Genomic DNA, 27,814 nt, shown 5'->3' on the forward strand with positions numbered 1-27,814 from the left:
TTGTGTGTTCAATGACCTATACATTTGTATTTAATTTTTTTTTTAACACTGTTTGCATGGTCAGGATTTCTATTGTATATGACATGACTCTTATGGCAGTTTCATGCTGAAATAAAGTTTAACAAACCCCTCTCCTTGTCATTCGTAGGACCTGTAGTTTTTGCTGGAGTAAACTATCTCTTGCCATCTATGGTAATGGCCCCGGGTCAGGTGCTGTGTGAACCCAAACCAAAACCGGGAAAGGGGTGAATGTTTACATTTCTTGGTAATTTGCAGTGTCAAATCTGCGTTTTGGTATATAGGATCACAAACTATTTTTTACCAGTGAAAAGTACTGGAATTATATATTTGGGAACACAACTTAGTGAGGCAGGTCTTCCTTTCTGGGTTGGTGGTTCCAAAATGCTGGTTTTCAAGGCTGATGGTGCATAAAGCTGTTTTGTTTTCAGGGCCACGAGTGATAACACACAGCAGTAGTCGACAATGAGGGGGCCTGGGGTCTATTTAGCTCCTGCTCGTGATCTAGAAAAGCCTGGTTAGCTTGACACAGACAGCTACCAGGAGCTAATTATGGCTCCCAAGCAATGCCGAGCAAACGCCTCTATGTGAATTTAACCCTGTGCGTTTGGGAAAATTATAAACAAGCATTAGAGCACATCCATACAACACTTAAAGCATAAGGGGTCCTGCAAAATGATATATTTCTATCTAATGTGGCAGTTAGATTTGCGAGATACTCTGTGCTAGCTCCGCGTTCACAGTGCTAGCTCCTGGTTAGTGGGTAATGATGGATACCCAGGAGCTGCTTTTAGCTCCTGCTTATCCAATCTTAATTTCGAGCCCTGCACTCCTTTTTCTTGGAGTCATGCCGTCTTTGGGGCGCCCAAGAGATCACTGCACCGTGTTTCAAAGTTGTGTTCTTCCTTAGTTTTGCGATAGGGATCTTAGCCATCAGTATAACTGTAGTGTAATTTTTTTTTTTTTTTAATGGTATTTATAGGTCTAATTCCTTCTTAAGAGTCTCTTCAAGCACTGGTTCTTCTTGGAGCTCCTCTTCAGGCGACTCCATTTTACTTACAAAGTTCTCCGCCAAGCCCTTGCATAATCCTGAAGCAGAGCTCTTTCCAGTTGGTGTAGATTTTCTGAACTACACTCGTAAATGTTATGTATCAAAAGAAAACCAAGGATTATTCCTTCAGCAAAAGTTAAAAGGCGTATTGCAAAGAAGTCTAGAACTTGGAAGATTTGCGACCCATATAATTCATATAAACACGTATAGGACTTCTCATATGACGGGCAGCCATTGGTAACTAGAATAAAATTGAGCTCATATTTCCAGTGTCTTTTTACCAAGGTCTAGAGTCACTTCAAAATGTTTATCTTCCAAGTGAGACCCACCAGTTGTCTCGCTCGTTGTTGTTCTGGAGTTATTTTCACTGCGTTGCTCTGTGACACTAACCCCAAAATAGCAGAAAAATATCTAAAGATGGCGCCAACTTGAAGGGCTTTGTGCGTTTAGGTTAGTTAGACATGGCAATATGTGCAACGGATGAAAGTATAAATCAAATTCACAATGAAAATGCATGTCCAAGTCTTTGCATTCGTAGAAGTTAGATGTACAGGGTAGCGTAGAATGGGCCCCTTTAAAACCTACGTGCGTAGAGCAATCTGGAAGAACTCTTCACCGCTGTGTCATCAATCAAGATTTTACTCATAATGAGAAACCATATTTCATGGCTGAATAAGGTAGCAGAGGGTATGCCGGAGTCTAACCACCTCACTGGGCAAACTATACAAGCAGATCATCGAGACCACTGAGAATTAACCCCATTTCATAGGTTGCCCAGTTCCCCTTCTACCAACAACAGTGTAACCAGACAAGTTCCTGATGTGTCTGTGTCGGAAGGAATTCAGGGGTGACAGTGACAAGGAATTGGATGACACAGGAGAGTGCTTACTGCACAGACACGGGTTAGCCCCCAACATGCCCATCTAAGGGCCCCGCTTCTTTCATAGCACACCATTTCATCTTGGATAGACCACTGGTCCCCCTGCGCCCCGCGTAAATTGGTTCTTCACTATAAATGGACCCTGCAGATGTGAAAAGAGACACCTACACTTATAATTGATCAATGGTTGCCAAGGAAACACAGGTTAATTCTTCACATAGCTCCCTTTGATGCGCCTTCTTGTTTTCCAAGTTACATCGCATTTCAGAGTTGGGTTGGAATGACATACCTGGGGGTGGCCAACGTGCCGCACATGCTCCAGAGTCTCTCGCAGGCCATGCAAGTCATTCTCCAGCACTCGGTAGTCTTCCCAGGCTCGGCCTTTCTCCTACAAAAGTGGGGGAAGGCAAAAGAAATCAAAATGACACAGTCTGCTTTTTTGCGTAATCACGGGCCCTTAAAATGTAACTAAGAAATAACACCTTGGCTGCAGACTTCACCATCTGGTGGCCCAAGGTACACACCGAGTGGAAGCAAGGGCCTTAAAGCCACGCCCAAACCCTGTTACCAGCTGTGAAAACCCACGGAACAGGGTATAATTGCTATTAGCATCTGGTATGTAACCCCTGAGCTGCTAATAGTATTGAGATTTTTTAAAATAAATGACCTACAGCAAGCGCCATGAAAATGGAAGGCGGGGCTCCCAGCAGAGGCCCTCTTCTGTTTTCATTATGCCCGAGTCTGCACCAGAGAGAGCAACGTTTAGCAGCAGGGACCTGTGGCCAAGGGATCAGGTAAAGAATTTGGCAGGGAGAGTGAGTGGGGGACTGGTGCAGCTAAAGAGAGGGGGCAGGGTGTTAGGGAGATGTATCATTTGTTTTTTTTTAAAACGTATTTTATTGGTTTTGATAGAAAAAAGAAAAAGAAAACGTGCAATACAACAAGAAATCAACATTGGTTTGAACTGGGGAGGAGACGGTGAGGGGGAAACAAGGGGGGGGGAACGAGCAAATCAACAACAGTCTTCATGTTGTAGCAAACTTACAGTGGACGGGTGGGTTAGGGGCAATGACCCAAAGTTTCAGGAAGCAAGAGGGGTCAAACACAGGGGTGGTTCCACCAATGCCGGCATCCGAGCAGTGTCAATGCAGTGGTGTGGGACTTCAGGGGGGTTTGTAGTCAGCGCTGAAGCGTATGTCTCTGAGGAGGGCCTTCCATGATTCCAAAGTGCCACCTTCGGTTTCGCCACTGTTCGTGATTCCTTCCTGCCAGGCCCTGGTTTCAGCTGTTGTCCATCTCTCGAGTTCTTTGAGCCATCTCTCTTGCCTGGGGCCCGACGGCGTCTTCCAGGCCATCGCTATTGTTCTTTTAGCCAGGATACATGATATGTCCATTAATTTAACAGCGTGCTTGGATTTGCTAGGTCTGGGGTAGGTCCCCAGGAGGCACTCGCCAGGAGTCCATTCGTATCTTGTCATTCCGGCGTCCATGCAGGTCTGTTTGGCCTTGGACCACAGTGCCATCGCCTTGGTGCAGGTCCAGAACATGTGAATCACATCTGCTTTATCATTCCCGCACCAGGGGCATGCAGGGGAGGATGTCTTATTGAAGGAGGCAACCCTATGTGGGGTCATGTATGTCCTGTAGAGAACGTTCAATTGGATCTGGCCAAACCTGGTGTTCCTGGATACTTTTTTGGGAAATATCAGCGCTCTTTCCCATTCTTTATCTGAAATCGGGGTCTCAAGGTCCGCCTCCCATTTTGTCCTCAGATCTTCGCATTTAGGGTTGGTTTTATCACATAGTCTGCTGTAAAGCCTGGAGACAGGTCTCCAGCCGTCCGAGAGGTCATGCATCTCTTGTAGCAGAGGGTCAGGGGAGGGCTCCTCCGGCCATCCGGTCCATTGTTTCTTAGCAGTTTGTTTGAGGCGATGGTACCAGAGGAACTGGCCCGGGGGAATTCCATCGGCAGCCTTAAGAGATTCGAAATCCCTGAATTCTCCCTCCTCATACATGTCGCTCCATGTGTAAATGCCGGCCTCTTCCCACCTCCTTGCCGTAGAGATGTCTGCAGCCGTTCGACAGGTGTCTGCTAGGATGGGATTGTCCGGAGAGTATGGGTGTCGTATTCGCCTGATGCAGCAGGACCTGGCCCATATCTTTCTTCCCAGGTCAATCACCATGGAGGGGACCGGGGGTTGCCATGTAGGGTGCCATAGGATCTCCTTGGGGATCACATTGTCCAAGGGTTGCCTCAGCAGTTCGGTCTCTGCTGAAGGCTCATCCGAGAGCCATCTCGTTATGTGACTCAGCTGGGCAGCCAGGTAGTACAACTGGAGATCCGGCAACTTTATTCCGCCTTCTTTGTGTGGGAGAGAGAGGACGGACAGCGACAGTTTATGCCTGTGTGGGCCCCAAAGGAAGTCCCTGATGATGGCCTCCAGCTTCTTGAAGAAGGACGGTCTAATGTAATGGCAAATGTTTACGAAGAAATACAGGAATCGGGGGAGTACGATCATCTTGACAATCGCTGCCCTGCCCACCATGGCCAATGGGAGCTTGGACCAAAACTTTATAGAACTTCGGAGACTCGTGATGGCGGCCTCGGTGTTGTGTTCATGCATGAGTAGCGGGGTGTGGCTTATGTTGATCCCCAAATAACGGAACTGGACCAGTTGCCAGCTTATTCCTATCTCTGGGAGATTGTTTTCCGGAATGTTGCGTAAGCCCGCCAAGGGGAAGGCAGAGGACTTATTCCTACTAAAGCGGATCCCTGAGTACTTCGCATAGTTGTCCAGTATCTCCAACGCGGTTGGCGCGTTAACTTCGGGGGAGCTTAGGTAAAGAAGGACGTCGTCTGCATACAAGGATATTATGTGGTGTGCATTGCCCACCTTAATGCCAGCATCGAAAAGCTGCTGCCTGAAGTATAATGCAATCGGTTCCAGGCCCAGTATGTACAGCATGGGTGATAACGGGCAGCCCTGCCTTGTTCCCCTTTGTATATCCCAAGCCGCTGAAACCACTCTTCCCGTTCTTACTCTCGCCGTCGGGGAATTGTAGAGGACCTCAACCCACCTGATGAAGCCCCCTCCAAAGCCAAATCTTCTCAGGACCTCCCTGATCCACTCCCAGTATATGGAGTCGAAGGCCTTGATGGCGTCGAGCGACAACACCGCCAGGTCCTCGTCCCTGTCATATGTTTCGGCCATTACATGCTGCAACCTCCGGAGGTTAGCAGTGGTGTTGCGCCCAGGAACGAATCCGTTCTGATCTTCGTGAACGATGGAACCCACCACCCTGGCTAGCTTGCGGGCCAATATGGATGTGAGGATCTTGGCATCGTAGTTTAGCATAGCCAGAGGGCGATAGGACTCACAGTCGGTGGGCGATTTGTGTGGCTTGAGCATGGGGACTATTATGGTTTCCTTCATGGTGTTGGGGAGAATCCCATCCGTGTGTGCCTCCTGGTAGACCTCGTGGAGAACTGGGGCAAGGATGGACTCATACGCTTTATAGAACTCAGGTGGGAGGCCGTCACTGCCAGGGGCTTTGTTGTTGGAGAGGGACCTGATTGCCCCTTGAACGTCCTCAAGAGTGATCTCGGTTTCCAGCTCCTCTCTCTGCTCGAGCGAAATGTGGGGAAGTTCTATCTCCTCGAGTGTGTCTATGATGTCTGCAGCAGGAATCTGGGTCTTGTGGGTGTACAGTTCTGTGTAGAATTTAGCAAAGGCTTCATTGATCCCTAGCTGAGTCGAGTGGGATGACCCATTAGCGTCCCGTATCTCCACTGGGAGATGTTTGGGGTGTTCCCGTTTGCAGAGCCATGCTAGTAGTCTTCCCGGTTTGTCCGATTCTTTATGAGATCTGGCGGTGTGCGTGGCGAAATCAAATTTTTCCAGTCTTTCCCATGCCTGCTGACATTCTGTGCGGGCTTCCTTCAGCTTGGTCTCTGTCTCCATAGAGTTGTCGCATGTGGACTCCAGTCGGGAGATCTCAGCTTCCTGTGCTTCCAGGGTTCTCCGCAACTGCCTGCGAGTTCCGCCGGCTCTCGATATGATTTCGCCTCTGGTCACCACCTTCATTGCTTCCCATAATGTGCCCCAGGAGGGGACCGAACCGATGTTGTTCTCCAAGTATTCTTCCAATTTTTCGGCAAGGGTTTCCCTGAACTCGAGGTCCGCAAGTGCCGCGGTCGGCATCCTCCACATGGGGATCGGGGGTCTGGGGCCTCTCATTTGCCATAACATGGTCAGTGGGGAGTGGTCGGAGATCGTCCGCCCCAGGTATTCTGTGGTTGCTATGTGTGGGGTAAGTTCCTTATTGATGAACAGATAGTCAATTCTTGTGTGAACTCCGTGTGGAGCTGAGTAGTGGGAGTAGGACCTGTCGGTCGGATGGTGTTCCCTCCAGATGTCCACTAAGTTGAGTTGCTCCAGAGTTTCCCTCAAGGCACCGGATGTGAGGCTGCTCGGGCGTGGGGGGGGCAGCGATCTGTCTGCACTCGTGTCAGCAACACAGTTGAAGTCCCCTCCCCATATGAAGGTGCGGTCCCGGTACCGAGTCAGCTTCGTTATCAATGTGGCGAGGTACGCCGATATCCCGTGATGAGGGAAGTAAGAGTTGATGAAGCAGACTGGGGTTTGTTCCAATGTGCCCCAAATCGCTGTGAATCTCCCTTCTTTATCTTGTTCACTTCCCTCCATCTGGAAGGGGACGTCCGGGCTTATCCATATTAGCACCCCTCTGGCGTATTTAGAGTAGGGGGACCCTCTAACAGTCCCAGCCCATCGGTCTGCAATTTTAGACATGGCCTCCGTCGTGAGGTGAGTCTCTTGAAGGAGTGCAATGGAGATTTTCTTCCTCCTGAGGTAGGACTGTATACGATTGCGCCTGAGGTATGAGCCCATACCCCGCACATTCCAGGTCATTACAGTAAGCTGTGCCGCCATCCGGTTCGAGTTTCAGATTTGGTGTGGGACTCTGGGGTCCGACTCCACTTTAGTCTTGTTCGGGTGGGCTGCAGGGGGGATACCACTGCATCTCGTTCATCGGTGTCATGTCCCAGACCCATCTCGGTCTGCGTTGGCAAAAGAGGCATGAAGACTGTACAACTAATAAAACTAACAACAAAACTTAAACTGGTGCGCCCAGCAACTACAACATTGTCGCGGTGCTCAGGCGCTCTCGAGCCGTCGGAGCCCATCCGGGAGTCGGGCGCGAGCTGGGTCAGGCGGGTGCCCAGACCGGGTAAATACTACGCTGGGGGTGGGGCAAGGGCCTGGCGGCAGAGCCGAACGAGGCCGTTTCCAAGTGAAAAAACTGTAGTTGGATTATCTTCTGTATTCCGGTCTCACGTGCGATGTTTCTTACATGGGGGTCGCTGGGGGGTTAGGTCTCAGTCTGTGAGTTGTCCTTGCCATCCGCCAGGTTATTATCCTCAAGCCACATGTTGGCCGCATCTGGGTTCTCGAGAAATACCACTCTCTCCCTGTAGACAACCCTTAGGCGCGATGGATAAAGTAGTCTATATTTTAGGTTCAGTTGTCGGAGCCGGGCTTTTATCGGGACAAATGAGTTCCGCTCTCTTTGTACCTTCTGCGTGTAGTCCGGATAAATGGAGATTTTGGAGTCTCCTCGCTCGATGGGGCCCCCCTCCCTGGATCGCCGTAAGATAGTTTCTCTGTCCTGAAAGTTCAGTATCTTAGCGATTATGGGTCTGGGGTGCGATCCGGGTGGAGGGCGCCTCTGAAGGGATCTGTGGGCCCTTTCGACAGAGAATCCCTGGGTCAATTTGCCGGCCCCTATTTCTTGTAGCAGAAGGGTTTCGACGAAGGATGTGGTATTTACTCCCTCGTTCCCCTCCGGGACCCCCAGGATCCTGATGTTGCTCCGTCTGGCCCGACCTTCGGCCTCCTCCGCCTTTTCCTCCAAAAAGGTGACTTTCCTCTTCAGGAGGACAACTTCGGACTTTATGGCTGTGATGGCCGTGGAGGCTTCCTCTGCCGACTGTTCAACGGTCGCGACCCTCTCCGTTAAGTTGCGAGCGTCTTGGCGGATCAGTTGAATATCGACTTTGAATTCGTCGATCTTGGAGTCTATATGCGTCTTTAGCGAGGCTATAGCATCAAGTATCTGAGAGTGGTTATCGGCCGCCACCTCTTCGCTCGACTGGGCAACTTCAGAGGAGCTGGCCTTGGATTGAGTGGGGGTCTTCGCCCTGGTGGAAACAAAGGAGTCCATGGTGGCGGCTCTGGTCTTGTTCTTGGCGGCCATCTTGGGGCGATGGTTGCGGGTGTTTTAGGCCTCAAAAGTTAGTTCACTTGTGAGATCACTGGTGGGGCCCTTCACCTGGCCAAATATCGGGCCGTGAGCTGTGGTCTGCCCCCGTGTGTGATGGTGTGGTCCGTAGAGGTGGTCTCTAGAAGAGCGGAGCCTCTCTTTTGCTGCTGCCTCTCCCCGCCGGGCCCTGGAATCCGTTGGGGGAGGGGGTACCCCTCGCAGGCACCGCTATGCTGTGCGGGGCGCCATCTTGGATCCAGTAAGAACGGGAGGGGGGGAGAACCGATTCAGGGCCACCGGAGTCTCAGGGGGGTCCAATTTGGTGGGCCCAGCAACTATTCAGGTGCAGGGCTGCTTCGCCCAACCGCTCGTTCCTTTTCAGAAGTCGGGGTCGCACGCGAGCCGGAGAAAAAGGATCAGGAAACGGCGTCTCGGCCGGAGCTCGGCGGATCAGCTACCGCTCGCCATCGGCGCCAAGCCACGCCCCCGGGAGATGTATCATTTGTATGCTTCATGCCCTCTCGTAGTGAGACCCCCAGCACTTGTTGCTGGACTTCTGGACCTTTTCTTTAATCCTGAATGCGTGGAGCCTTTTTCCACTCATTCATTCTTATGGGCTCTGTGTTTTTTTTTAACTCTTTCCTTTGTGTTTTACTATCCTATCAAGTCTGCTGTCCTCCCTATCTCTTTTGAAGGCATATGTATTTTACTATTGCAACAAACAGCTCCTTATGGGCAGTGTTGCTGGGGACCCTTTGGATCATCCTTGGAGATTCTTTTCTAGATCCTAAAGTAACTACAGTTCTTAAGGCTATCTCTCCTGAAACCTTATATTCTGAGAGATTGGCACACACCACCTTCTGTGGAGTGCCAAGGGAATACTTAGTATCACCCTTCTCTCTGCTCCTGTGACTTTTATGTCACATAGAGAATATTCTAGTTATGGCTGGTGGCAGTGGACGTGCTCTACCAACTATTTTGTGAATTTTCTACCGCAGGCTATGTCCGTAGCCCTGGTTATACACAATAGAGTCCGCCACTACTAGCGTGGCTGTTCTTTGCCAGCCCTTCTTCGACCGTCCTGGGGTGGGGGGGGTTGGGGGGGAGCTCTGGTTGAAATGAAATATTTTATTTATATCGCTCTCATACACAAGTGTTTCAGAGCGCAACCAGGTAAAGGGAGGGGAACAGGGGAGAACAAAAACAACGATCTTACTAGGCCCAGTAACATTGAGAATGCACAAGTGCATGGGAAAGGGAAAAGGGGGAAAAGTGCATGGAAGGGGGAGAGGTGGAAAGTGCAGAAAGGAGGAGAGAACAGAATTATAAATAATAAGTAAAATAAATAAATAAACAGTGGTAGTGCAGCCAACAAGTGGAAAGTGCTAGGTTAAGCATATAGAGTATATCTGATAAGTACAGAAGAAAAGTGGGTGGAGGGCTGTATGGGTACAGATACAGACCCCAGTGCAACGGGTGGCCCGGAGGCAGTTCAGGAGGGTGGCAGGAAGAGGCAGGCAGGAGGGTACCCCTGTCAGGCTGCCATTTACCATAACATTTTTGCCTAAACAAATGGCTACCTATTTGTTTATTCAGCTGACCCCTACTGCCCCTTGACCCATCCAATACAGGAAGTACTTTGATGCTTGGAGGACATTTTCTCATGACTATAGTCGACTAAAACGTACTGGGAATCACAGTCAGTGACTATAATCGGAAGGGTGGAATCCTTGAGAGAAACACCAACAAATGAAATTCTAATTTGTTTTTTAAAGCTGTTGAAGAGTGGCATAAAATAAAACTGGTTACATGTGTGGGGGTGGTTGCTTAACAGCTTTGTGACTCTGGGGTCCTCTGGGGAGATGAAAAAGAAACATGTTGCAAGGGGGGGAAATCGCTGATCAGAGCCAGGATCTCAGCGGTGCAGTTCGGAACGTCGGATCATGTGAAGCTCACAGGAATATAGAGTGGCTGGGAGCACACTGGGTCTGTCTTTCTCTTCTAATCGGTAGCTCCTTACTCCGTGTTCTTCCACACTGTACCCTTAATGTTACATACTCCTCATGGTAGCCGTATTGTTGTCACTATTACTGCATCCCTTTATTATAAAGTTATCTGTTGGCTTCTTAGATAGGGTTTGCACAATATGAATAAGCACATTCAGGTAATGGCCCAAAATGTCGCCCTCACAATTACGACGGCCGAAAATGGCGACTTTTTTTTAGACCCCCCTTACACCACATATATATGTGGGTGGTATATGATCTAATATTAATACAGGGGTTTGCGGGGGGGGGGGGTCTCCCCCCGCATATATATGTGTTGTAAAGGTTTTTTTTAAAAAAAAATCAACAACAACAAAACAGGAAGGAAGCCCATCGCAATAATGACCTTCTCAGTGATCACATAGATGCTCACATTCACACATTCATACAAATTCCAGCATACGTCCCCACTGCCAGTGAACCGTGATCCAACACTGGCAGACTGCTCTTCCCATCTGCCAATACAAACCATGAGCGAAAAGCCCAGGGCTATTTGTATAAGAATTTCAGGGTCGGTGTTCCTAAAACTCACCAGGGTGAGGTCACAGAGTCGCGCTCGGACGTGCACCAGGTCGTCCTGCAGCATCCTCTGCTGGTACCAGATCTTCTCCAGCACATCCTCCTGGCCCTCAAACTCGGCCATGTTCAGGCGCGTCACTTCCAGCACATTCTCCAGCTTCTCCTATGTGGATGGGAAATAAAGCCGATACAATGGGGTCTCAGTGAGGGATCAAAACATGGACGCACGCTGTGGGCAGGCAAACACAGCTGGATCCAGTCACGGCAACCCTCCCTCCTAGATGGCTAAGGGAACAGAAGTTGTAGGTGAGGCGCTTCCTGGAGCGCCAAATGCATTCACACATTGGGTTTCAAACTGGTGGATCAGGTTTCCATTTGGTTGTTGGCCTCCTATTAGTAATCAGTTTCTGAACGCATGAAAATGGTGGCCCACCTTTGAGATTCCACTTGGGATGTTTAGTGCAACTATTCAGAATGCACAAACTAGCAACATGATTGACGCAAGTGTCTTTTAGGTTGAAGGTAGCTGGAGCACCACTTCTTATGGGAAAGTTGGTGCGGGAGACCATATTTTATTAGCAAAAAATATAAGAAAAGGAACAGAAACATACACAGATTCTGGAAATCGAAACGATAAACACACAAGCACTTTGTAATGTATTGGTACAGCTATTAAGACATAATGGGACATTTTAGATAGCCACAGGTACTTACCTTATCTGTTCTGAGCCGTAGAGACTCCTCCTCTAGACTCTGCAGTAGCTTGTCTTGGCCACAGAGTTTGGTCAAAAGAATCTGAAGAAAGAGTAAGGAATGAAGAGAGATGAGGAAGGGAAAATAATGGGAATGAGGCTGTGGAAATAAGAAAAGAGAGGAGTTGGGTAAATGGAAAGTTTCATGAATGGGCAGTTGAGTGAATGGACCGTTGGGTGATGAGCAGCATGACTCATTGGTGAATGGGCAGTTTGGTAAACTGGTTGCTGAACACATAGGTATGGGAAGAAAGGAGGCTGGGTGAATGCAATTTTGGTGCAAGGATGGTTGGGAAAACGGCTACATGGCCAATTCCTTTGTGGGTGAATGTGTAGAGTTGGTTTAATGTGGAATTGGGTAAATTGCTTGTCGGGAGAGTAGTTTGGTGAATACACAGATTTTATATGGGTAGTTGGCAGGATTTACAGTATGGTAGAAAATGAGGAGGCTTGGGAGAATGGTCGGATGGGTGAAGATATAGTTGGAATAATCGGACTTAGGTAAATTGCTTGTTGTATGGATGAGTGAATGGGTGGTTAAGTAAATTGGTAAATTAAAGTTTGCTAGAAGGTTGGCTGTTGAACGGGCACATGAATGTGGGTATGCTAGGGAACCATATTGCTGAAGGGGTAGTTTGGTCGTTTCTAAGATGGTTAATGGGTGAACAAGAGAATGGTTGGTTGAATGAATTGGAAAATCAAATGATGAAGTCAATGGGTGAATGGGTATTCAAATAGTTGCATCTACAGGTTAGTGGGTGAATGGCTGGTGGGTTGAATGGAAAGTTGCACAAAAGGATTGTTTGGTGAATGAGTTTGAAGGCTAAATGGGTGGTTGGCTGAACAGGTGGTATTATGAATAGACAGTTGGATTGATGGGTTGTTGGACGGTCGGTTGGTTGGGTGGATGGGACTTTGAATATATGCACAGTTAGAGGGACAGTTTTAGGTTAGGAGGAGTGGATGCATACATGTTAAATGAGTAGTTGGGTGAATGGCGACTTGGGTACATTTGTATTTTGGGTAAATTGTATGTTCTGGTGAAGGAGTGTTGCGTGAATTGACATTACCTTTGTCGAAGCACTTTTAATTTTCAATAACTATATACAAATAATGGTTGAGTGCATGGATTGCTAAGTGGATAGGTGGCCGGTCAATTGTGAGATTGAGTGTTTACACTTCTACAGTGCATTTTTCAAAATGTGTTGTCTTTCGGTGTTATCCATCTGACAAGCTAAGAAGGAATGGGTAATGTAACTGACATCTTGATAGACAGAGGATCTTGGGGTGTTCTTCAAAAATAGAATGCTCTCTATTGTAACATAAGGTAGGTAGAAGGGTTATTCAAAAAAGCAGTACAGACCCCTATTGATGAGATAAGCATGGTGGGGAAAGTGTCCGAAAAATAGGCGGTTCACTGAGTTACTGGGTAGCCGGATGTGTAAATCAAAAATGGGTGGTTGGGTGGGAATATTGGTGAATGGGCTGTTGGATGGATGAATAGGTGGAAGACAGACATGGCAGTGATGAACATGTGTTTGGCAAACGACAGGGTGGAAACAAGAGGAACAACAAACAAGCAACTAAAAATAATATTGGGGGAATGTAGAAAAGGCGTTTCTGAAATCTCATTTCCATATTTGGAATAAACATGCCATGGGAACACATGAAAGTAGTCACGTCAAGATGTCTTAACTCAGACAGACGAACAGGCAGCTGCCTGCATTAGTAAAAGCCTCCCCCAGATTGCGAAAATCAGAACCAGAAAACCTAGGGTGGAATTTTTCAGCTGCCCATCTGTTATTCTATTTATAAAACGCGCAGGGGCTACAATCCACAATGTACATCTCTGGCATTCACAACGAATTCCAAGGACAAGGGCGAGGGCAAAGAGGTTCACAGCTCCACGAGACAGCTGCAGACAGGCTGGCCTGGAATGGTGCGTTGTGTAGCACACATGTGGGTGAGGTTTGTTGGAGCGGGTTTCCAAGAAGCAAGGTTTCACAGCGTAGTTTGCAAGCTTAGACCTCAAAGCGCTCTGTAAGAAGACAGTGGGCCTCATTACGGGTCCGGCAGTAACCCTTCCGGTGCTTCCGTGAAGGGTTTGCCTACCGTCACCGCTGCGCCCGGCAGGGTCAGACCTGTCAGGCACAGCGGCCACGGCAGGCAGACTCCTAGTTTGCCAGTCCGGAAGCAAGGGTGCCAGTGAGCTTACCAGCACCCTTGTTTGGGACCAGCAAACTTAGAATGAAGCCCAGTGTCTCCACTTCAAACGCAATATTGTAACTGAGCATGGCCACTTTGTAAGGGAAAGATTTACAAGCATCCCACGTTTTAACCATTTCACTTGGATAGGTTTGTATACATGTGTTTGAATGATCATTTATCATATAACAACACTACACGCAATGTGCCTTGTCACCAGAACAGCAACAACACGTTCAGATACGAATACCAGAGTATACGGTTCATACGTCTCCGAGTTTAATCTCCAAGAGCAAAAACCCACTCCATGTTTTTAGGATATCCACAAAACATACATTTGAACAGAGTTAATCAAAGTGGGTATTATTTACATAGTCACTGGTCATCCTGAAAACGTGGACAATCGTGATATAGTGCCTCAGAAATGCGAGGGATTGAGAGGCACCAGGCCCCCTACCTGCTCACTTGACCTGTCCTGAAGTACGTCGCACTTTATTTTCTTGAACCCAAAGCCGGACTACAACTTGCCCATGTGTCCCAAGACTGGCCAGGACTCCCAGCATAATCACAGGACCGCGTCACCTTGCAGCCTAAATATTCCCACACTGTCCATGTTCCTAGAAGTCCTTATACTCTGTGCTCCCATGCCCCTCACAGGCCATGTGCCTTCATGTGCCTCCATGCGCCCCTAGCACCTAAGGTTGCCCGTGCATGTGCCTTCTCACACTGTCACCCACTTGCCCCAAACTCTACACACTGGCCTTCCATGGTACCCAGAGCTCTTTGGACTGTCTGACCAAGAGCCCCAAACTAGCCATGATTCGCACCCCTGCTTGGGTGCTGGGATTCTGGAAAGAGGAGAGTAGTGGAACACACCCTACTATTTCCCATGCTGGAGGTTATTCAGAAGGAGGGTGCAACTTATAGAGATAAAAAGTAGAAGCTACAAGCTCCTGCCGCTGTTTGGACCGCTGCTATTGTACACCGGCACAATAGTTGTTGATTTCAAGCCGTAAGGCTGTTTGCTTTGTTCGAAGGTTTCTGCCCTGCTTAAATGTTGAGACTAATGCTGACAGACTGCCAACCCTAGATGCCGCATTCCTTTAGCAGGATACATTTCCTAAGAGCTGAGCAATGCACAAGACGAAGACCCTTTGCTCACCTTCTCCCCTTCTCCCCTCCACTCGGCACAGAGGCAAGCCGGTCCCTTGAGAAAGCCATCTGTGGAACATTTGTCTCGGGAGGATAGCTCAAGGGCAATGTGCTCGCCTTGGAAGCAAGACAGGTTCGATCCCGGGTCCGTGCTTAGAAACCGCTGGGCATTAAGCGCGTTATAAATGCCGTATCATATCATGAGCAGCTCATGTACGTGACAGCCTTCTCAGATGATTAGGCATAAACACTTAAAATGAAAATGTAAACCCATAGCAATTACTCTACATTTCATAGACTATCGGGTGATGAAATAAGGACATTGCAAAGAGCCAATAGCCAATTGGGGGAGCAGTTCTAGGGATCTTGGGTGGCCTGCAAGGGAAGCACCTGGGGCTTACATCAGTGTCGTTTTCAGCCACCCGGACAGGCCTTGGCATCCTTTCACGGTACATTCCAGAACTGTGGGGCTGCAAAACAAAAACAGGATTTATAAACAGAAGAAACACTAAATGTGAGATACAATACTCAAATATTCAGAATCACACAATCCCTTTAAACAACTCTGGTGTCAACTGCAGCTTCAGTATCAACCAGTCTCGTGGGGCACTCCTTCATTTTCTGTTGTGTGGGTAATGCTTGCATTTCAGCACAACCCCTGCTATTTTACCCTCATCTGATTGGGCATAAGCTTCAGACTCAGCCTTGCTGCAGTAACTGCCAGTTTTTTTTTTTTTATTACCACTCCTTTCTTCATGTCGGGTTCTCTAAACTCCTGCCAGCTCGTGCTTCAACCCCCCCACCCAGTCAGTCTTATCTTGTGGTCTTGTAAAGCCCTTTGGCCCCGCATTCCAGCCTCTCTCTGGTGAAAAGGGTCTCAGGTGGGTTAGCGTTGATGGGCTTAATGGTTAACTTGGCTGTGGGGCTCTGCCCCTGGGAATGGCCAACAGCCCCGATGTGCGACATAGGATTGGCTCCTCCTTCGCTCTGAGGGTCCTCGATCCGTCTGCCACACCCTGGCCCCGCCCTCCAGCCTCTTTCTAATGTAGGGAAACTCGGGTGTCTCTATTTAGGCAGCTGGGGTAGAAATCGGGTGGTGGATGACTTCTAGTTCTGGTGTGGGACTTGTGGCTGGCTCGTCCCTTGAATGGTCCTCTGACTGATTGCCACGCCCACATCCTGTCCCCAGGGTGGACTCCCCGAGCTGCATGAAAGTGGAAGCACTGCACAATGGAAGGGCGGCTGATTGTTGACTTTCCTGCTCTAATTCAAGACCCTCTCTTTCCCTTTGTAGATGCATGCTGGATTCCTGCACCCATGCAAGGGGAGCCGCGCGTGCAGGCCTGCTGGTTCTGTGGGACTACCATGCTAAGATTTCCTGAAAGAGCCTGGAGGGTCTGTGGTGGCAATAAGACTGTTCCCCGCCCAGAGACAGAGACAAAGTGGGTGCGACCAGGGGATTCTCCCCAAAACAACTCCGCCCCCTCATCCAATAGCTGGCGGGGGCACCGGCAGAGGTGGGGGAACAGGAGAGCTCATGTGTGGAGCCAAGCGAGGGGGTCTGACTTGGCTCTCCGGGCTAAACATGAGACGTGCCAGAAAATAACCTAAACCTTGCATCACGCATCCCAATGCCTACAAGACACACAACATGAATGGGTATGCGGTAGGTCTGCTCTGCGGTACGTTTTTCTGTTGGTGAAGCTCTCCTTCACCACACACAGACTTCTCCACCGCTGTTCCCCTTGTAATGGACAAGGATTTCGTCTGTGTGTTTCTGCCAGAGGCAGGCAAGCAGGAGGGTCCCGCTCCATGTTTTCCAGGGCGCTGTGGCTCAAGGCTTGAGTTTAGCTGGAATCATCCACTTGCCCTGACCTGCCCCATGCAACGCTTTGCCACCCAGACCTAGCGCCCTCATCACCCCACATATGGCCCCAAGGGCGAGACAGCGGACTTTGTCACTTGCCTCATTGCCCTCTCGAGAGTTGTCCTTGATGGCTTACCCATGTTGAAGGAAACCCTGTTGCCCTCCTCTGGACCAGTGTTTCTCTCTCCTGAACACATGCATGAGGCTAAACAGTTCAAACAGACTAAATCTCTTAAAGGACTACAGGTTCACATGTTAACTCATGCCTGTAGCTCAGGAACATGTTTAAGCAGGACACCGTTTTGACAGATGCTGTCCAGTACACTACACCCATATGCTAGTCAGTCATTAAATATCGTTCAGTGCATCAGCTTGCGAGATGCACGAAAGCAAAGAGTCCAGACCAGTGGTTGCCTGCAACACAACATCACAGCATTCCGTCCAGCTAGGTGTGAACTGGAAGGATAGCTCTGGGCAACGCGTTTCTCTTGGATGCAGGCCAACGCAGAGCAACACAGGTTTGAATCCTGGTCCCAGTCCCGTGCTTAGAGACTGGTCTCTGGTATTAAGTACCTCACAAATAATACATTAATTATGGACACGCAACCCTCCCCATTGACACTTAGGCCCTCGTTAGGAGTTTTCCGGTATTGTCGGAACAGCAGACCATGGCACGCACATTCCCAGCCAATTGATTGGCAAGCTCCTCTCCCTGGGCCCCAATTCTAAATGTACCTTAATAAAAACACAGCTGGAAAACACCCCCACACTAAATAAAGTTACAAAGTCACATTTCAAAAGGGAAAACCAAATGATAACAAAATTATGAAATTCCACTCACCCTCTCCAAAACTTAAAAATCCTTTATATTTCCGATTGTGAACCCATGTTTAAGTTTGCCAAACAAAGGGATTATCCCATCTTCCCTTTATTTGCCAGCACGTACCTCAGTTAACATGGTTCACCGACAAAACAAGCGTCGGGAGAGAGTATCTGGTACCATGTAAAGACGTAGATATATTGTAATTTGGAAAGCCGATACCAGGCTCTGCAGCTTTTGGCTCTCCATATGCTTTTGGACACAATTTACATCAATGTACATCAGGCCTAGCCAGCATAGTAAATGGTAAGGGATCATGGGAGTTGTAGTCCAAAACATCTGGAACGCCAGAGGCTGCAAACAAACAACTGGTTACTGAAAAGCTAGACGGGAGCGTGGCAGATTCATCTCATGCAGAGTCGGACATGGCATCTCTATTCTCCCCTTAATCATCAACCTTCCCATTCTCCCTCCTCATGACCCGTTGCACCTAATCTGGCCCACCTATATTTTGACAAACTAGGGATGAAGCCTGGCTTGGTATCTCGTACTTCCTGCCTCCATCTTTTTTTTTCAAGTCAAGTTATCCAAATGTTATTCGTGCCTTTGCGTTTACCAACTTCCACCCTCTCACACCAGCTCCTACCGTTGGATCAATGTGTTGACCTCCAATTTTAGGATGCCGAATTTCCCAATGGCCAAAATCCACCTGAACCCATAACACCTTTAACATCAGTTATGTATATTTCTGACAAAAACACTTTTCACGGAAATGGTTTTCCCCATTTTAGAAACTATCCTTAAATGGTGAACGCCTCCATTCCTCGAGCTCCCTCTTAACCCGGATTGTTTCCTGTGAACATTCTGAATCCCCTTTTCTTTGGTGCGCAACCAACTCATCCCGCCTGCCGCTAAATTTGTCCTCCTCTTCCAGTACTCACTTTCCTCCCATTGTCTTTATATGTCGACACGATGGTCTCAAACTGCCCTCTGTGATCATCAATTATCCCCACGCCCTTTACTTTTTCTTAATCCTGTCCTCATCCCAGCCTCTATCGCACATGCATTCGATGTTTTTTGCTTGGGTACAGACTCCCGGCCTTTCTCGTCAGGTTGGGTTTAGTATGGAGGATCTTCCCTATTCTCATCACGTAGATAGTTCTTTGGGCTATTTTTGTCAGGTGATTTCTTTGTCTGATTTTTCTTCAGGAGCATTACACAATTCCCAAAATGGCTGCCTATAATTTCTCAACAGAAAATCCCTTTGCTTTAAGAGGTCCAGAGGACTCAGTGTCCCCAAGGGAAAACAAATTGCCTGAATCTCAAGCGCCGAGCCAGGTTTTCAGGATGGCCCTGGGCTACGTCAGTAGTTCCCATTTACATTCAACAGATTTGGTGGGATTATCCTGAAAACATGGACGAGAATTTGGCTCTTGAGGATCAGGGTTGGAGCTCCCTGGTATAACCAAAAGCCAAATCCCACGGTACAAAGGAGTCCTGGTGTTTCTCATACCCCAAATGAAAGCTTAAACACCTACCGGCACAGCCAAGGATATCCTCTTCCCGGGCATCACGTGAGAGGCCGAGCGGCTCGAGAACTGAGGCAGAGGGGGCAGCTGGGCATAACCTGGATTCGCTGGCGATGGGTGGGAAACCTGCAGAAATAAGGGAGAGAAGCTCTCTGACGTCAGGGTGGAAGGTGACATGAGATGCCTGCTGCACTTGTGTAACTGACCAAAACGTGAATGAGATAGCTCGGTGCGCTAGTGCACCTGCAACAGACATCTGTGAGCAGCGTGGATATCTCCTGTTTGAATCCTGACAAGGGTAACCCCGCCTTCAATCCATCTCAAGTTAACAAAACGAAATATAACTAATTTGTAGTCAAACCAAAACGTCAATGAGATAGCTCTGTGCGCTAGTGCACCTGCAACAGATATCTGTGAGCAGCGTGGATATCTCCTGTTTGAATCCCAACAAGGCTAACATTGCCTTTAATCATTCGCAAGTTACCAAAACTTAATATCAATAATGTATACATCAGGCTTTGGTTCCTTGGTATAATTCATCCACTAAAAAGGATCTCGGTTTTGGCATCACGCTCAACCAGCAGGTCCACTCAGCCTTTCACCCTTCCAAGGTTGCTGAAATGAATACCATTTCATTGGGTAACAATGACCATCTGTTATGAGTTCCAAGGGGCCTTACACAGAAGGGCGACAGTGTGCTCTGTGCTAGGCTACATGCTACCTTAGGTGAGGATAACATCTGCTGTTAAATGGCAAGAGACCATTCAGTTTGAGGTGTGCACCATGGAAACAGGTACTATGAATGCAACACTGATACAAGAGGCCTCACTTCCCACCACATCAGGGCGGGAGGCTTGCAGACTCCACACGTTAAAGCGCTGTTGCAATTGGCACCAATTTACCAAGGCAGGGAGAGAGAGGGGGGGCAAGGCAGTGAGGGGTGGGATGGGGTACTTTCAGCGCAATAATGGACTATGCAGCCCCAGCAGATCTGCCTGTGTTCTTTCAGTAAGGTCCCCATGGAGGTCTAAGATCAACACGGGGTACATAAAGTATAGGGTTTTGCTCTAGCGGTGACATGCGTTGTGCCCTTCTAGCCCCTGCTCCATCAAGATGGAGCATAGATGCAATTCTGGAATCCATGCCGCTTGCCAAGGCTCTAGAGAGCCTGGAAACATTTCCGTGAGAACCCTTTACTGAATGGGCAACCCAAAGTTCTTCACGAGATGCCACGCAATCAGTTAGCTGACCTCATGGACTGGCATATCATTGCCTAGGCTCTTCCAGGAGTCACCGCAGGCAGACCATGGGCACAAATATTCACCAATGAGATCCGTGGGCTGCATGAGCAAGTGGTGTCTCTCACCTGTGACCTCAGAGGCACGCATGGGCACAGTAGAGTTTAACATACCATTATATCGCCCCTTGTGGGCACTCTCCAACAACTTCTCTCACATTCCCAGAGCTCTAAGAATAATTCTCATTATTTTAGACACAGTGATGGTCCCTCTTGCCTAGTTCAAGTATAGTTTGGTGATTTATAGTGAAAGTGAACATTTGTGGTGACTATTTCAGACATCAGTGAGCACTCCTTTTATTAACCTCAGATGGATGAATGGATGAATTTGCAAGCCGGATTTGGGAATATAAACCAATAGATTGAGCAAAGATCTTCGTAACAAGCCCTTAACCATGGAATGCGGCAGCAGCGGCTTTCATTTCACTCACTCCTTACCTAGAGCACTCCCTTCAGGCCCAGAACTCACCATCTTATTATGGAGCCGGGGCGTGCTGTTGTGGGTTCGAGGAACGAAGGCGGGCGACGCCATGAATGTGCGATCCGAGTACTGCAGGTCAAAGAGAGAATGCAAAGCACATCAAAGACGAGCAACATCATAATTCCCCGCCTAACACAGTGGGCTCAACTCCTTCTCAGCTGCCGCGCTTTGCAGTCTGGTACTTGTAGTTTCCCGTTTCCCATTGTAAAAGTAAGACTGCATGTAAGAAAAACAGGACTGGTTAGGCTTCTCACACCTAAAATGGAACAACATGCGAACTTGAAATAAGCAAGCCTTCTTCAGCTGATACCTTACAAGAATCAGGGCTCAAGTGGAGGGTACCCACCTTTTTCAGCGGGCACCTTCATATGCTAATTTCTAGTGATACCACATTCAATTGCTATGTTAATGAGTCCCCCCATTTTCTTAGGACTTGACCCTGAGAATCTATTTCATGGTTTATTAAGGGGTCACAGAAAAGAGACAAATTGCCTTTGTGTTATGAATAGGGAAGTGGCCTATTCCTGTACACGGGGCAGAATGGCAGATTGAGAGAAAATACCCCGCACTCTGTCATTCCGCCCACCGTGAGAAATTCCGGTTTTGGCCTCTTTGACCTGTCTCGATGGCTGAGGGGATTTTGGCGACTCAGAGAGACTGAAAATTCAGTCAGCGCTGGGCAGGTGAACATTTCAGCCAATTCAGAGACTGGCCTTTCTGCTTTCGGATTGGCTGAAATGGCTTGTCACCCAATCAGAGAGGGCACAAAAAAGTGCAAATAAATAGGGGAATCTCTTGGAATTCCTCCTCTCCACCAGAAGTTTGGAATCAAGGGTGGATTCTCCAGATTCAACTCTGCCGGGGCGACTCAGGTGGAACCGGTTTAGAGCAGTGGTGGACTGTCATACAGGAAGCTCTGGCGAGTTCCGCGTGGGCCACTGCACCCTGGGCCTCTGCCAAGCACCCTGCACCCTTTCTTACACCTCTTCCTCACCCTCCACATTCTGGTCAGGAATTTGTTTTAAAGCTTTCAGTATGTTATTCCTCAGTCTTAACAAATGTGATATGTTAGTTCTTATGATTAACAACTTTCAAATCCCTCTATAGGGACTGTTATGTATTAGTAGTTGTACTTTGGTTTATATAGCATAAACTTAGCTTGGGACCAACAGAGCGCTGCTGTCAAAGTAATGCTTCAAATTTCACTATTTGGATCCATTTTGTCCAAATAGTTTTGAGGCTGTTTTCGCAATGTGCAATAGGTGTCCACTTTGCACAACATTTCCAAGGCCACTTTTGGTTCCCAATCCAGCCCTGGTTTGGAGCGTTACATGAAAAGAGTTTGCTATACTCAGCTCAGTTCCCAGTGTGCGTGTCTGCAGGTGTTTGTCTAACGTCACTGCTGCGTAATGTTGTAATTGCTGTGGGAGGTGTTTCAGCCCCCAAAAACAAAAAACACCAACACCCATGTCAGCACACCCATAATATATTGAGCCAGTGCCTCCAAACTGTTGGCGATTCTTGACGATGCAGGGAAACGAACACTCCACTCTTCTATGAATGGGTGAGTGGCTCCTTCAATGAAATCTCTTACATGAAGCAGGAGCAGCCCATCCCATTTTGGATAGGAATATGTATAGGAGCAGTCTTTCCTAGATGACTTTAAGGTCAAACTGCACAGCTATGCATGACAAGGACTTATGTTATGTTATGTTATTTTGCATTTATATAGCGCCTTATATACCATTGGTATGGTCTGAAGGCGCTGGTAGGTTGAACGCCCTTGGGAACCGAAGTTCATATCAGTAGAGAGAGTAGATAGAGTCAAAAGGTGCGTGTGAGCACCGGGTATGTGTTCAGCTCGTGCAGTATCGTGTAATAGCTGCTTTCTAGCGGTAGGTGTGGTGGTTGAGAGGTCAGGAGTATGTGTTCGTTCTGGCAGGTTTTATCCAGATCGGATGTGGCTGCGTTAGGCCTGAGGAGAACGCCTTGCTGGGGCGTGTGTAACCAGCATTGATTATTTAGAGTGATGTGGAGTGAGCGGCGGATGTTGATATGAGAACAGTTATACCGAATGGTGTCATAGTATCTCTGTGTTCTAGTTGAGTGGTGATGTAAGGAGAGAGTAAGCGTGCTGGTGAGATGTGATGGTTTACATGCCCTTTCAGAGACTTCTAATTCATAGAGAGGCTATTGGGCATGATTCTAAAATTCACAGAGAGGTTATTGAGTAAACTTCTAAATTCAGCTTTCACAGAGAGGCAATTGGGCACACTTCTAAATGCAACTATCTAATTGTACTTCTGAATTCAACTTTTCACAGAGAGGCTATTGGATCCACTTCTGAATTCGGCTTCTAAATGCACTTCAAAGTCAATTTTCACCGAGAAGTACACTTCTAAATTCAACGCTCACAGAGAGGCTATCGGGCACACTTCTAAATTCAGCATTCCACAGTGAGGCTATTGGGCACTCTTTTAAATTCATCTATTCACAGGGAGGCTATTGGGTACACTTCTAAATTCAACTTTCACAGAGAGGTTATTGGGCACACTTCTGAATTCAACTTTCACAGAGAGGCTATTGGGCACACTTCTAAATTCAGCTTTCCACAGAGAGGTAATTGGGCATACTTCTTAATGCAACTTTCTAATTGTACTTCTGAACTCAACTTTTCACAGAGAGGCTATTGGACACACTTCTAAATTCAACTTTCACAGAGGCTATTGGGCACACTTCTAAATTCAACTCTCACAGAGAGGCTATTGGGCACACTTCTAAATTCCGCTTATCACAGAGAGGCTATTGGGCACACTTCTAAATTCAGCTTATCACAGAGAGGTTATTGGGCACATTTATAAATTCAACTTTCACAGAGAGGCTATTGGGCACAATTCTAAATTCAGCTTATCACAGAGAGGCTGTTGGGCACACTTCTAAATTCAACTCTCACAGAGAGGCTATTGGGCACACTTCTAAATTCAACTCTCACAGAGAGGCTATTGGGCACACTTCTAAATTCAGCTTATCACAGAGAGGCTATTGGGCACACTTCTAAATTCAGCTTATCACAGAGAGGCTATTGGGCACACTTCTAAATTCAACTCTCACAGAGAGGCTATTGGGCACATTTCTAAATTCAACTTTCACAGAGAGGCTATTGGGCACATTTCTAAGTTCAACTTTCACAGAGAGGCTATTGGGCACAATTCTAAGTTCAACTTTCACAGAGGCTATTGGGCACATTTCTAAGTTCAACTTTCACAGAGAGGTAATTGGGCACACTTCTAAATTCAACTCTCACAGAGAGGCTATTGGGCACACTTCTAAATTCCGCTTATCGCAGAGAGGCTATTGGGCACACTTCTAAATTCCGCTTATCACAGAGAGGCTATTGGGCACACTTCTAAATTCAGCTTATCACAGAGAGGCTATTAGGCACATTTCTAAATTCAACTTTCACAGAGAGGCTATTGGGGCACACTTCTAAATTCAACTCTCACAGAGAGGCTATTGGGCACACTTCTAAATTCAGCTTATCACAGAGAGGCTATTGGGCACACTTCTAAATTCAGCTTATCACAGAGAGGCTATTGAGCACACTTCTAAGTTCAACTTTTACAGAGAGGCTATTGGGCACATTTCTAAGTTCAACTTTCACAGAGAGGTAATTGGGCACACTTCTAAATTCAACTCTCACAGAGAGGCTATTGGGCACACTTCCAAATTCAGCTTATCACAGAGAGGCTATTGGGCACACTTCTAAATTCCGCTTATCATAGAGAGGCTATTGGGCACACTTCTAAATTCCGCTTATCACAGAGAGGCTATTGGGCACACTTCTAAATTCAGCTTATCACAGAGAGGCTAGTGGGCACATTTCTAAATTCAGCTCATCACAGAGAGGCTATTGGGCACACTTCTAAATTCAGCTTATCACAAGGAGGCTATTGGGCACACTTCTAAATTCAACTCTCACAGAGAGGCTATTGGGCACATTTCTAAATTCAACTTTCACACAGAGGCTATTGGGCACATTTCTAAGTTCAACTTTCACAGAGAGGCTATTGGGCACATTTCTAAGTTCAACTTTCACAGAGAGGCTATTGGGCACATTTCTAAATTCAACTATTCACAGAGAGGCTATTAGAGATTCAATCTAAGTATGGCATTTGCTAACAATCACATTTCTGCCTAGAAGTGGCGCAGGCTAATCTGTGTGGTTCTTTCGGGCTACGGTACAGGTTAACATTATACTGCAGACCATTCAAAGGTAAGTTAAGAGTGGCAGGAGCTTTCTGGAGTAGAGTTATTGCTCTACCCTCCACTCATGCCAGCACTTACAGTTTTGTCGGTGTCTGGTGGCTTCCTTGGTGTCCCCTGCGGACACCTGCTGACACTTCCTGGAGCCGCCTCTGTTGGAGCCGCCCTTGGCCTTGGGGCCCTTAGCCGCTGGGGGCTGCCGGGCAGGGGGCTGCCCTGGGAGGACCAGAGTTGAGGGGCTCACGGCCCAATCAGAGTCGGGTGGGTGGGTTGGGAGGCGGGAGGGGAGTGGGAACCAGGAAGGGGGTGCGGGGTGGGAGAGGGATGCGCAGAGGGTCTGGGGGCCTAGTTGCCCCCAGAAAGAAATGTGGAGGGCCTGGATGGGCTTCTTACCTCGCGCCGGCTGCCTGCAGGGAATGCAGGGGCCGGCGCGAGGAGGGTCGCTAGACCCATTCAACAAGGGCTCACGGCCCAATCAGTGTCGGGTGGGCGGGTTGGGAGGCGGGAGGGGAGCGGGAACCAGGAAGGGGGTGCGGGTGGGAGAAGGATGCGCAGAGGGTCTGGGGGCCTAGTTGCCCCCAGAAAGAAATGTGGAGGGCCCGGATGGGCTTCTTACCTCGCGCCGGCTGCCTGCAGGGAATGCAGGGGCCGGCGCGAGGAGGGTCGCTAGACCCATTCAACAAGGGCTCACGGCCCAATCAGAGTCGGGTGGGCGGGTTAGGAGGCGGGAGGGGAGCGGGAACCAGGAAGGGGGTGCGGGGTGGGAGAGGGATGCGCAGAGGGTCTGGGGGACTAGTTTTCACTTATGTGAAAATGTTGCTGGTATTTTCATAGGGTTTATGAGCCACCAAGATTGCTTCAAGCACTTTCTGGGGAACAGGTAGTGGGAAAGGAAGAAAAGGAGACGATGTATATCTGATTAGGTCTCCATTCTTTTACCAATGGGTTTGTCCCAAGCAGGCTACTGAAACATAACAGCCACCCAGCAGTTCTACAACAGCTCCCCTTGATGTGAGGGTGGAGCCGATTCAGCAGGTTACGGTTTGAATCCCCAGTAAGGAGAAAGCAAAAAACAATCAGGCCTCCAATTTAAGGGAATATTATATCTCTGGGAGTGTGACAACTGGGGTGCACGTTACAACTTCTTCCTACACTTTTATTTTAAAACAAAACCATTCCGGAACAAGTTCTTTTTAAAATACAACTATAGGAATGGTTAAACTTAATGAAAAAACTAGAGGAGCACCGCTCCCAACCGCTCACGCTCATCTCGATCACTGCTCACAGTAGAAAGAAGGTTAACCTGAATGAGTGCTGGCGGGATATGGGCATCGAGACACATTGCCAAAAGAAGAAGAAAATGGCTGACCAAAACCAATGAGTGACATTCAAGGCGAACTTCCCCAAATCCCCACCAGAGGGCGCTGTATCCCAACGAACTACAGAGAGAGAAGACAGAAATCGAGCATAACCAAGGACTGTCCACCAGTTCACAATCTAACCATTTCTAGACACAATTGTCTCTGACCTGTCTTTGCTTTCACCCAGAACTTCCGCAGCAGGTTAGTTCCCAGAGGCGTAGACCGGCTAGGGCCTCAGCAGGCAAGGCCCACCCAAAATCTGTAAAGTTCCCACTCAGCGACGCTGTGTAGGCATTTACAGATGTTAATCTCACTGCAGTGGGCAGAACTACATTAGCTTCATGCCCTACTTGTTAGACAACGCTGGCTACGCCTCTGTTAGTTCCATTCATTTAACACCAGTGGGGTAACACAATATGCCAGTGTCCCCTGCAGAATGTAGTGCACGTGTGATCGTCCCATCACCCCAAGACATACACAGGTTTAGGGGCAATCTGCAGGCTCTTAAACAGTGTGAGGTCCCCGTGTCGGTGCACTTGTGTCAGTTAGGCCCCCAGTGAACACTCGCTCAGTAAAGGAGAGCTTTTGAGCATCGCTGCCAGGCCGGGTCAGACAAACCAGCCATTATGGTCTCTTGTTAGAGGCATACAACCCTCTCACTAATTGTACACTACTTTCTAAAAGGCTCGTTCACTTCTGGAAATGTTACGCTTTTAACAAGAAAAAAAAACAGTGTTCTGTTCGGCTACTTTTCTTTTGTAACGTGCCGAATCGCCACCGCAGTAGTTTCAAAGCACTGTATCCTAGTCCATAGCGTATTGTGCTCTCTCCTGAGGCAACCAGACCACGGCCTGCTGGGAAGAATCGCATGGGTGCAGTAAGAGGGAGGGAAAGCGGGAAAGGAGTTTGCATTTTGTCAGGCGAGCATGAGACAGAAGACTATGGGTTGAGATACTGAACGAACGCATTGGGATTCCAAGGCAGTTGTGGAGTATTATAAAACAGAGATTGGGGAAATGTTTGGTGCGTGAGGGGTGAGAGAAACAGCCATAAAAAGGCACCAAACTCTGCTTTTTTAGCCAAATGGCCTTCATTATAATTGGTTGTGTGCCAGCATGTATTTTTGGTTTTCTTGGTGCAGAATTTGAAAATCAGTGGCACCGAATACTGTGGCGCAGAGGGACAAGGATTGGCCCATTATGGGTATAAACAAATGGTATACACGCATTTCGCCGAATGAAATGTCATCGTGGGACATTTCATCGCCGGAATTCTCATCGCCAGAAACCCTT

At 48.1% G+C, this 27,814-nt stretch overlaps 1 protein-coding gene across 2 annotated transcripts in view; it reads right to left on the reverse strand.

The window, feature by feature from the left end:
* The window catches only part of LOC138526394 (pleckstrin homology domain-containing family A member 4-like), a 291,575-nt gene that overhangs the window by 60,526 nt on the left and 203,235 nt on the right, over positions 1–27,814 (reverse strand). For both annotated transcript variants that reach the window (XM_069637101.1, XM_069637089.1), the window contains exons 9-14: positions 20,887–20,967; positions 19,130–19,246; positions 15,306–15,374; positions 11,510–11,590; positions 10,809–10,958; positions 2,239–2,337 (exon numbers count right to left, since the gene is read on the reverse strand). In XM_069637101.1, the coding sequence (XP_069493202.1) occupies positions 2,239–2,337; positions 10,809–10,958; positions 11,510–11,590; positions 15,306–15,374; positions 19,130–19,246; positions 20,887–20,967 (597 nt within the window). The remainder of the gene's footprint in view (positions 1–2,238; positions 2,338–10,808; positions 10,959–11,509; positions 11,591–15,305; positions 15,375–19,129; positions 19,247–20,886; positions 20,968–27,814) is intronic.

Source organism: Ambystoma mexicanum, chromosome 1q (assembly GCF_040938575.1).
Source record: "Ambystoma mexicanum isolate Mex_15411 chromosome 1q, UKY_AmexF1_1, whole genome shotgun sequence".
Taxonomy (NCBI): Eukaryota; Metazoa; Chordata; class Amphibia; order Caudata; family Ambystomatidae; genus Ambystoma; species Ambystoma mexicanum.